This window comes from Myxine glutinosa, chromosome 1 (assembly GCF_964187855.1).
Source record: "Myxine glutinosa chromosome 1, kmMyxGlut1.1, whole genome shotgun sequence".
NCBI classification, from domain to species: Eukaryota; Metazoa; Chordata; class Myxini; order Myxiniformes; family Myxinidae; genus Myxine; species Myxine glutinosa.
Window position 1 is genome coordinate 100,929,991 of NC_136261.1, and position 12,071 is coordinate 100,942,061.

Below are 12,071 nucleotides of genomic sequence, written 5' to 3' on the forward strand. Positions count from 1 at the left end.
AGGGTCGGACCATAACAGTAGGGAAGGCATTTCGTAGGCGTCGAGAGGTCTACAGGAGAGGACAACTGGGCGGTAGTTTTGGTAGTGGCCGAGAAGGAGACCGCTATTCATGGGACTACAGGGACCAGTGGTCCCACCCTAATTATTAGGGAAGTTCTGAGAAGTTGAAGCACTGAAGGCGGCGGAGCCGCCGAGCCAAGATTCCTACACGAATTAACCGTGAACGCCGTTCCTAAAGGCGTCCATGTAGTGAACTTTCATGCACGGACTAACCGTGAACTCCACGTTCCTCAAGGCGCCCATGTAGAGAACTTTCCTGCACGGACTAACCGTGAACTCCGCGTTCCTAAAGGCATCCATGTCGTGAATACTCGGCTTGGCCTCCCGGAAAAAGTGCTATCGAGTTGCTTAACTTTGGATCTTTGATCAACCCCTTAACCTTCATTCCCAAGAAACTGACGGTCAAAGTCAGAGGGTCATGAGATGGAGTTTGATTTGGCAGGGACAATGTCGTTGTTGGTACTTAGTCCAGAGGGAGTAATCTGGAGGGGTTGTGGTGAAATTTTGGTTGCGTTATTTTTAAGTGATAACTGTGCCCGGGGGGAACGGATAAGGTGGGGGGGGTTGAGTTATCTGGTTTGTTTCTCCAAATTGGCCGGCAAAGAAAGTTTTCGCTGGGTTCAAACTTTCTTTCTTGAAGGGGGGGAGTGTTACATATTTATGTGAATGTATGTGAATTACCATTCAGGTCTTTGCTTATCCGTGTGTAGTATATTAAGTTGTTGTGTAGTTGTTGTGGTTGGAGGGTCAGGAGCCCTTCTGAGGGAGTGGCCGGAAACGGAAGTGACCGGAAACGGAAGAGGAAAAGACACGAGGAAAGAAGGACGAGTATTATTCTTCCTCGCCCCGCTCCGACAAAAGGTGGGATCGACCTTGCGCTGCGTGAAAAAGCGGCGTTCCGAAGCCTGTCTGGCGAGAGGAATTACCTGGACGTGTACCTGCCCGGTGGAGACGGCAAGTTGACGTGGGGCCGTGCATCGAACCCGCGTCTGGCATCGTTCGCGGCACCGTCCAAACAGAAGCGTGCGGGTCGCACGTTGGGGCCTAACGCGCCTTGCAAGCGGCGTGGGGTTTGGCTTGCTCTACCGTATCCGCTTCGCGTGGCCACGAGGGGCTGCAGCCACGGTGCCTGGTACGATACCTGCCCGGTGGAAACACGTCCACCCGGGGTTCGTTCAACCGCCCGAGTGCGGCGACGGCGACCATCATCTTGGTCAGGAGGGGCCCAGAGACATGGTGCGGGACCGAGACCAAAAGGGTGTCGTGAGTACTCACCGGGACACACATGTATAAGATGGCCATCTTAATCATAGGGAATTGATTGTGAATTGGGAATTGGTGATGATTGTGTATTGTTGATTGCTCGGGGAAAATCTCCGTGGTTGGGTCATTGAAATTGTATGGTATCATTACCATTGGAAATATATCCTTGAACATCAGTTGTCTCTTGGGTGAAATTCATATGGATTGCGTGGCGAAAGCGCATATATAATACAGCTTGCTGGCGGAGTTCCTCTCACGGTCCGGGGGTCACCGAGACCAGGTATTCACCGAGGGGACCACGTAACACATCCATCACATTGGATTTCAAATTGCGATTTTCATCCATCACAGGTATTAAACATGAATCACTTGTAGGCATATTGATAGTTTGTTTTGAAAAAGTTACACTAGTTATGCTACTTTTATGTTTTAATGGTGTACGCACTGTGCTCTGACTTGTTTTTGTATCTCGGGTCGAACTGCAGGACGTTTTTGAAAGCCTGGGATGGAGTGGAACAGGACAGTTTATCTACTGCTGCTGTTTTTCACCAATCCGACTGTGCAGGTAAGATGGCTTCGACTATGAAGCTCATAACTCACTTTTTAAGTCTCTTGTCATGGGTCGCATCATATTATTCAGTCGTTTCGCGGAATTGCTTACGCAGGTTTGTAGTTTGTGCTGCAGGAGATGCATTCTGCTTTGCTGGTGAGTTTATATTCAAATGTGAGTCAACACAACTCGAGCATCTCTGAAATAACATGTCAAGGTCAGAATGTTTAACTGATCACAATTTTATATTCTCCTACTATGTCTTTTTTTCCCCGACAATGTCTATAGGCTTTAATAAAGCAATTTAAGTTTGAATAAGGGAAATAAATATACTTGTTTGACTTGAGTTTCAATCATTGACTCGTTTGACATTCGCGCTTTCAGCATTTTCGATCCATCTCCAAGTTTTACTGATCAAAACATGATCTGCGAAACAGACTTCATTGATATGTTATTGTTAAAAATATATTATATTCATTAACTTGTTACCTCTACCACCGAAGGTAGGATTACCTCTACCTCTACCTCTACCTCTACCTCTACCACCCTGTCTGTTTGTTTGTTTGTGAATGGGAAATATCAAAAAGTTGTGGACGGATTCCGGCAAAACTTGGTGGACAGGTTGGGTGTGTGACACGGAAGAATTGATTCCGTTTTGGTGAAGATTCAAATCCGGGTCCGGATCAGATAATTATTTTAAATGTTTCTTCAACTGATTCTTCACCATTGAGAGATGAGATGCGTCCAAACACGATATGTAGCATGATATTTCAAAAAGTATTTCACTCTTTCATTCCTCTTTACACCCGCCTCTGGAACAAACTCCTTCACTCTCTTCAATCCCTCTCCTCCCTCCAGGTTTTTAAAACAGCTGTTCACCACCATCTCTTATCTTCCCCCATCCAAAACCTTCATCTTTTCTACCCCCGTTAATTCACCCCAGATCCACTTTTCTGAAATACCGACTTCTTTCCTGGAAGTCCTAGCAGTGTCCATGTATTTTTTTTTACCTCTTCCACCCCCCCACCCCCTTCCCACGCCTCCCCCCCCCCCCCCACCAAGCTCTCTCCCTCCCACAGATCTCCCGATGTCCCTGCTCTCAAATGTTGGACTTGTGTGCTTTCCTCTCTCTCCCCATCTTGTCTCCTGCTCCCTTTATTTTGTCTTATGTGTCCCTTTGTTTTTTTGTGATTAATGTTAGCTCTTACACGAGCCTCGATCTTGTATACAAAAAAAAGAAAAAAAAAAGTAGTTGACGAATTATGACAAAATTTCGTGGGTGCGTTGGTTGCGTGACAAAAACAAGGCGATTCGATTTTGGCTCAGGTCCGAATCCAGATTCGACCAATCAGTGGGATATGAAGCGTAAACTGTTCAGCCTGGTGGAGGTATGTGCTCTACCGAATGCCGTTCTAGTTTCAGTTTGTAAACTTTAAGTGAAGAAGAATCTGTTCATTTGTTTACTTTTGGAAAAATAAGTCAAATTTGATCTAAAATTGAAAACAATGTTGTTCAATGTCCAGACTTTCCACAACATCGGTGCTACCAAACTAGTTGTGTAGTAACGTGGTTTGCCATTGACTTTTTCAGCAGTAGTCTGGACAGGAATATGGAATTTGATATGGGATGGAGTGGCATCGACAGCTGGCACAAAATGTTCTTCTCTTCGCAAAAGACACCGTGGGATATTTAATGTTCACCGGCAATTGCGAGCAGACAGCATACCCAGCTTCATGTTCTTCCGAAGGATTGCACACTCATTGGTGTAACGTCTGTAGGTGAAGGATTAGGACAATAGTCTATAGTCAGGTTGTGAATCAAACCCAGACAAGACAGTTTAAAGGTAAGTGCTCCGCCTCTGAGTTACCCTGTTAGCCCATCATGTTTCTTTGTTGTCTTCTTTGCTGTCTTGATATTGTTTCACCACATTTTCTGTGTCACATTTGATTATATTAATACCTTACCAATTCGGATATAGTTTTTTTCATATTTACTGTGTCATCTTTCTTTAAAGATTACGACATAATTTACTGTGCATGTACAATGATCTGCAAATGCAGTCACCTAGTGTGGAAATACAGCAATTCTGTCTGTGGGGTGTTCCTTTTAAGTGTGCCTGAGAACCCATGCACAGGGTCAATGACAGGGCATGGGGGTTCTCGGAGGGGTTGGGAGGGGGAAGGCGGGTTGCTGCTCCGGGGCCCAGGCTCCATTGATGGGCCCGAGCTTCTCCCGTAATCTTACTATAATTCACCAAATGTCTGTCAGTCTGTCTGTCCCTCTGTTCCCAGGTACCGCAAAAACGGCTGAACTGATCGCAACGATATTTTGGGTGGGCAATCCTGGGACCCCCTGGAGTAAAATAGGCTATATTGTTTTTCCATTTTTTTTTCCAATTTTTCCAATTTTTCCAACCACAATGGAATAATATTTCCCGATATGAACAGTGATGTGGCTTTTATTGAAATTCCACAAATACTGTTTACATTTTGATGATTTGCGTGTGATATGATTTAACGGATGTTTATATAAATCGTTTAAAATAAAAAAAAGTCTTCAATTTCTGATATTTTGCCCTTTTATTTGGGCCTCCCAATTGAAGCCAGTAGGGCGGGTACCGTTGATAGTTTTTTTAACAGTACAGTGAAACATTTTGTTGGCTTGTCCTGACTTTCTCATTGTTACACAATTGAAGACACATGACTGGCGGGTTTGGCTTAAGTCTTTAATGAAGCGGCTGGTCAGGCGTGATGTTAGACTAAGGTTTGGGCAGGAATTTGTAATTTTCCCAGGGTGCCGGTAATAGCTTGCCGACTCTTCATGAAGGACAACGTGGAATCTTTAACATCCACCAACGAATGTCGGTGATGGGACGCCTTGTTTAACGTCCATTGAACGGACGGCACACACATTGATGAATTATCCAGTCTGTAAAACACCAGGATGATAGTTTATAGCTGGGCCAAGATTCAAACCTGGGCTAGAAAAGTAAAAGCAGCCATGGACGCACGGACAGACACCAACTTCAACTTGTATAATAGATCTGTATTTATTTACTTTTCGACACATACTGTGATCTAAATACTTTTAGATCTAAATTAGTTATTTAAAGTATTTGGACGTCGCAGGTCTACAAGAGCTCCGTATGGTTGTTGATGCTGTTGTTATAGTGGTTCTTGTTGGAGGGCGATTTTTGAAATGTGCCCCCATTAGTCAGACAGCTGCCGGACTCCACCCACATTTATCGCTTGACTCCACCCACCATGGCAACCAGAGAAAATAATATGGCCTCCATCTTGGTTTTCTGGTGGGCCTAAGATATCAGGCCTGTAGGCCTCTGATGATTATACACTGCCCTGGTTTGTTGGGTCAGATTTCCATTAGCTTTGTTTGGGTCGAGTGTTACTCATGATGAGGGACCCTGAAAAATCTAATCATATGTCGAATAAAAATTATTAGTGAGGTTTAATAAAGACCGTCAGCACACACCATATGCATCTGCCTAAAAAATAATTCTATGTAAATTTACATTACGTAAATTTTGAATGGCCCCATATTGGGGTTAAACAATCCGTGACCGTGTGACGAATCGGCTCGTCTGATATAACCATGGCGGAAGGTAACATGGATGAGAGGTGTCGAGTTAATTTTTTAACAGCGAATTAAATGTGCTTCCCAATCAGCCCGTTACCTGATTTTGTCACAGGTATAATACGTCACATTTGTCACAGGAATAAACCACAGTGCGGTCATTCTTGTTCTTGTACAATTCCAGATTTTTTCAAACTCTCTCACCACAACTTCTGTATCTCTGGGAGGCACGCAAATTCATGGTTCCAAAGGCCTAGACTCTGCTAAACTGGTGGGGGTGCCAATACAGTTGGCTGGTGAGGACATACAAACAGAGTTTGAGACGAGCTGTGGAGGCCCCAGGAAAATTGGATTGGAGATGATTGTCGCTGAGCCACTGAAAATGCCCATCACCATCTACAGAAAAACATGGAGCTGTCAGGGGTAAGGCTGGCTGGGTTTGTAAAGGATATTTTTTGTTAAAGGTTGGTTACAAAACGAGATTTTTGAAGGATTTTGGATTTTTTTCTTAAAGGAGGAGAAATAATACTGACAAGCAGCTTAAATTGTATGAAAATGTAAAATGTGACACACAAAAATTTACCAATCAGCCACTTGTTTACTATCCTCCTATCCAGGGGCAGTCTCAGTGAAAAGTTAGGGATGGGGCCCCAACATCCTCCTTATTCCCAGCCAACCCACTGTTGAACAAGAATAAAGCGCTCAATTTTCACAAATAGCGAGCCCATTGGCCCATTGGACCAAATTTTCACTGGTCTTCATGGCCTCGTGACATACCTGCCTGCTGTACTGCCTGAGCATGAGCTCACCCTTCGCCAAACACAGATGTGGTTGGACCAGGGCGAGTGGGGAGGGGGATTGATTATACGTTCATTATTATGATTGCAAAGTGAAGTGATACTAATATTATTATTGGTATTAATTATTATTATTAGTATTAATTAATATATGCATTGGTGCAATGTTATCATTGTTCTTGTTATTCCTTTTGTAATTATAATGCCATGCCGTGGAAGGACCTATTTTGCTGCTGTATACACCTTATTTTAGTGCGCATTAAAAACATGGGAATTCTTCCGGATTATTTGCAGTTGATTAGACGAATCAATTTAGGATGTCATGATGATCATTTTGGGGCATCACATTCCACATCATAAAGCTCCATTAGAACTCCACAAAAAAACATCACTCACACACGCTAACGGACGTGGATACTTTGAGACCTAGTAGGTCACCATTCCATCTCGTAAAACCCACCCACGTGTGGGGGGATAGCAGGTAACAACAATTCTTAGATATACACACATGCACAGACATATATATTGTCGTGCGAATCCCTCAAGGTTAACACCAGGGACCGCGGATGACCAGAACGGCTTCAACTGAGGTGAAGTCCAAATACGGATTCGGCTATAAACTGCGGGACAAAGAAGGAAAGAAGAAGAAGAGGCGGAGGCGCTTACCTGGAGAGGGAACGAACTCAAATGGACACGGATTTAACAAGGAATGGAAAGTAATACAAGGGTTTATTTTAAATAAAGGTCGGGACAGGGAAACGCGATGATAAATCTAATAATGATCCTAAATTGGGATCCCCCACACCGACTTCCAAATACGAGACAGGGGCAAATGAATTAACCAAAAGAACACGTTCGTCGTGTATGGGGAAATGTGGTGCGTCCTTATCTGTTTGTAGTCTGCAGTGTGTCGTCCAACGCGGCTCCAACCTCCGGCGCGAGGAAACCCTCCGTCTGCCTCGCTCGCACGCTTCGCCAGGCCCCGATGCGACTTGCTCCGCGGCATGCCATGAGGTCCCTCGCTCCAGTACCAACAGCACCGGATCCCGCTCCAAGCACCACGACAAACCGTCACCCAGCACGAAGCACGGAGGTCCAGCATGCAAGAAGGAAGAGCCAATGAAGACCAGGGACAAGAAGAGCAAGAGCTTCAAGCACAGAGAGATCTCAAATAGGAAAGGGTCCAGTGTGCAGAGTCCAAGAGAGAGAATGTCGTGCAGCGCGCCCCTTTGTAAACGTCCCTCTGACGTCAGTCTTGGCGTGCCACCAACCAGGGCCTCGTAGCTTCCCGCCGTTTGCCGAACCTTCTGGCACCTTCCCTCCAATGAACAACCTCCTTCTCAGTTGCGTCTTCGCGCATCCCGCCCTGATTGGCTGGAGGTTCGCGCCTTCCGCGCCAACCAATTACATGTTCCCTGTGGCGTGGGTTACAACTCGTCTCACACGATGTTGCTGGGCCAGCCGGTGGTGCGGCTGGCGGCGGCCATCCGGCGGTGCCCCGATCTGGCTTCCTGCCGGTCTTCTTCCAAGGTCATTGTAAGGGAAGGGGAATTATTTACTGTTGCACTAAGGGCCTATCTAAGTGTTTATATGTGTGCGTTGCCATAAGGGACAAAGGAATGATTTCCAGGTCTGACACACAGGGGTTTATCTTAGTCCCCACAATTATTTAACACCCGAACATCCTTGTATGTTCACAGGTATACACTTCCCCGACAAACCTCCTAAAACGCAGAACTTATTACAGGGTAGATTCCCTATCGCGACAGTCGAAGCATGTTACCTATGCAGATCTACCTGGCTCTGGATATTCCTTTACCACCCGACATAACACAGCCCCCCCTCCCCCCGGAACCATAGCTCCTGCTAGGTTCACATCAGGCACTACCATTCCAGTCTTAACACTTACTGTCTCACACTTAATTATCCTACGAAATAAATCAGGAGGGCTGTGGGAAGGGAGCCGGAGCTACTTACCTATCCTCCTTAACAAGCTAATCCCCTTAACAATCATGCAAATATGTACAATGATTTCATTGGTCATTCCTGCGGAGAGAGGAAACAAACAACACGCAAAATCTACCTTAACCACAAAACTTAACCTTAACCAAAAATTCAAAACTCTAATAAACATTTGTACAAACCCCTTCCTAAAGACCGCATCCCCCGGTGGATGCCACAAGACGCAACCTTACCTGCGGGGCCATCCCAATGCACCCATAAATTTCCGCGGGCCCTGTCCAGGTGTTACAGATGAGTGACATGGCTCGGTGGATTTCGCCCTCATTCATACAACACAACCCCTTAACCACTCATACAAATTCCATAAGTCATCAGTCATCACACACAAAATCATTACAAGCACGTATTTCAACCCCCCCACCCCCCCCCCCCGCCCCCTGCAGGACCATGGCATAGATGTCATATCACATGTGTGCATTTCACTCTAGGCAGTGGGGAGGTACCGCACAAGTAAGATGGTGGGGGTGCTTCAGGCTGTGGTGCCCGCAGTCCCAAACACAAGTCAACTGACTTACAAGTTCATTGCCCCCTCCCTTTACCTCTTGGCCCCGTGACAGCCCAAAAGCCCTTTCCGCCGTTACCCCGCCGGTGAGGGTCTCCACACACGAGGCTCCATTGCCTCCTGCTTCAGCGCAGCTACACGGGTCGCCGGGAGTCTCCCTTACCCCACGGCGCCCAACCAGACCCTCCACCGACGAGCTCCAATTTCCAGATACCACTGGCTGCCAGGGGTAATTGTCGCAGAGGGGGGGCCGCAGGCATCGCTCCTCAGAGCTTGATCTGTACCTGCGGGCACACACACCTTCCCCACCCACAAGATCCCCAAAACACATTTCCTCCCCCGCTGCCATTCAATTCTCCAACACAATTCTGAGCAGATGTTACAAAAAGTTGTGCCATGGCCTGCCTCATGTGAAATCCCATTCACAGTTAACCACATATTTCCAAAAGCACATTTCAAAAACTCTCAATAATTACCACTCACTCATCTTTCCAACCTCACGACCACATAAAAACACATAACCTCTACACATACACAAACGCCACCCACAAGACTCTGTGTGGCACACATTCCATCCCCCCTCACCGACCATGTCATCACTCTCACCCGCCCCCAACTCCAAATTACATGTCCCCAATTTCCATAATCAAGTCCTGAAGCCTGGGACAGTACACATCAGTTCCTTTCCCCTACCTTGATGTGCAGGTAATTACCGGTTGGTCAGGTCCAAAGTGCCATCCACCCATAAAATCCAAAAATTTCTCATTGGACCAATCAAATTTCACCAAATTTCACTTTTCTCCCCACGAAACTGGCAGGTATGTGGGTCCGCATCCAACGGTGATTATCACTACACAACTACCTGTGGCCAGGACAGCTCCGCACCTCTACCGTGCAAGGGTCATCGGGACAGGCCGAGCAGTCGAAACGCCAACATGGCCCATGAGTGTCCATAAGGGTGCGACCCACCATCCATCCTTCGGCTCCCCTGCGAGGAGCACAGCTGCACCAGCCCCAGCAGGCCAATATGGTGAGCACCTGCTGCCAACAACACCACCGCACGCACAACCTAGGCCCTGGGGGAGACGGTCGCAGTGCGTGGCATGCCCCTCACGTCACCTACGCCACCCTCGTCCCCCAGTCCACAGAACTGCAGCCCTCCCAGTGCCTACCCACACTTGACCACACCAAGGTCCAGTCGACAGCCATGCTCCACCAGAAGACCCACCCAGAAGACATGGTCCACACACCTCGGACACACACAGCACCACGTTGACCCTCAGACTACACAACTACATCCCCATAACCCTGCGTCCCAAATATTGGCACAGTCGCCCCCGCAACCAGTTGAAAGCTGTGTCCTGCTAACCTATCAATTTTATCACAGCCTCCAACACTTTGGTCTACACACCTGGATCAATAATGGTGTCACTGCTGTCAGTGACCACCATTTCTCCTTCCAAAATCCACCCTTAAATTTGCATCTAACCCTCAGATTACCCGTGCCAAACATTTTTCACATTTCACTAACCTCACCAAAGAAAGATGCTTTGCCATACACATGCCAGCCGAGCATGGCCCATATGCTCGGCCCGTTACAACTTCCCAATTCACATTCCCATGGCTCTCTTCCCAAACCGAGAGTCCACAAATCATAACGGAACATCTGTGGAAGGGGTCACTCTCACACCATCACGTTCTACAGATGCCCCAATGGTTGTCCGGTGGGCTATGTCCATCCCTGTCCATGCAGATTGACCCACGTCCATAGACCAGCATGGCATGGCAGGTCACCACATGCCGGCTGTCCCAGAGTCTCAGGGAGAGGGTGTCAGGCCGCATGCCCGGGTGGTCACCACATCAGGCCCAAGTTGGCCGTCCGCAGTGCTACCACCAAAGCGCGACCCACAACACCTCCCCCTAGTGGTCCTCAATATACGCCATCTCAGGCCTGTGAGGAACCACCTGGCTCTGGATATTCCTTTACCTTCTCTGGATATTGTTTGTAAACTGTTGCGTTTACACTCAATAATTTTTGTAATTTATTTTTGTAATTTAATTTATTTTGTAATAAATTTTTAATTTGATGCACAGGTATACACTTACCTGGAAGGGGAGGAAGATGATCGCCAGAAACGAAATGCTCAAACTTGGGTTTACTTCTCTTAACCCCCACCAGGGTCCAGTGACCCTGCCGGCCCGAACCACATGCTAGGGTGGCGCCCCGACAGACAAGGGACCATGGGGTCCCGAATACTCCACCCGAAATACTCCACCCGACCCCCCGTGGGGCTCAGGTCATACCTCGACACCCAAGGCTGGACCCCACGTCCAAATCTCGCCAGCACAGCCCCCCAGGTGGCTGGCATCACCAAATTTCGAAGGGGGCAACTTTTGCCCGAGGCCATCTCCACTGACCTCTCCTGGTCCACATTCCACAGCCCGGGGGCCAACTCCCTCCATGGCTGCTCCACATCAAATTCCCATTTTAATTGTATTTTAAATTTCCTTTTAAAAAATTTGGCCCCAGGTGTCCAATCACCGCAGCTGCAGGTAACAACCCCTACCACAGGTTGTTCTGCCCCTCCCTGCAGCTGGTCCAAATTCCCTACGGGGACAAAATTTCCAGAGGCTCTATCTCTCGACTCTCCAAGGTCCAAATCCAGCATGGAGCCAAAACACTCACCCAACTGGTTATACAATTTCGGAGCCTCTGTTACCCAATCGGTGTGCACAGTGATGGTCCCCTCGGTCACCTCAACCTCCTCCTTGGACCGACTCACCTCATCCCCCAAACTCCTTTGGGCCTGGTCAACCTTGTCCTCCATGGGACTGTCGCAGGTCCCCAGCCACTGGATCACATCATGCTCATCCTCATTACAAATCATTTGCGGCCCCGACAGGCTTTCCCCAATAAATACCTGGTCCGGCTGCACCACACGGACCCCCAATAGTGTTACCCCCTCTCGCTCTGCACCACCGCCCTGGTGCTGCAAGGATTCCAATCCATCCCCCGGTTGATGTGTTGGGGCATCCACCCGGCCCCGATAAACCTCCAGGTCATGATGTGGGAAACATTCCCCATTACAATTTTCACATTCCCTATTTCCTTCCAAATTTTCTTCCCTAACTTCCCCATTTACTTCAATTGCCATTCCCGGTGCAATTCCCAATTTGGCTTCCCTTCGTTGCGATTGAATTTCTGCCACCCTTGGCTTCTCCTGGGCCCCATGTGAATCATTATTTTGTTCTTTCTTTATCTCATTCGTTTGCTCAGATGGGGTTT

General features: G+C 47.5%; 1 protein-coding gene across 7 annotated transcripts in view; it reads left to right on the forward strand.

Moving 5' to 3' along the window:
• Window positions 1-12,071, forward strand: part of SEL1L3 (SEL1L family member 3) — a 119,121-nt gene that overhangs the window by 15,302 nt on the left and 91,748 nt on the right. For all 7 annotated transcript variants that reach the window (XM_078775250.1, XM_078775262.1, XM_078775246.1 and 4 more), the window contains exons 2-3: window positions 1,809-1,888; window positions 5,649-5,887. In XM_078775250.1, coding sequence (XP_078631376.1) covers window positions 1,829-1,888; window positions 5,649-5,887 — 299 coding nt within the window. In that variant the 5' untranslated portion in view covers window positions 1,809-1,828. The remainder of the gene's footprint in view (window positions 1-1,808; window positions 1,889-5,648; window positions 5,888-12,071) is intronic.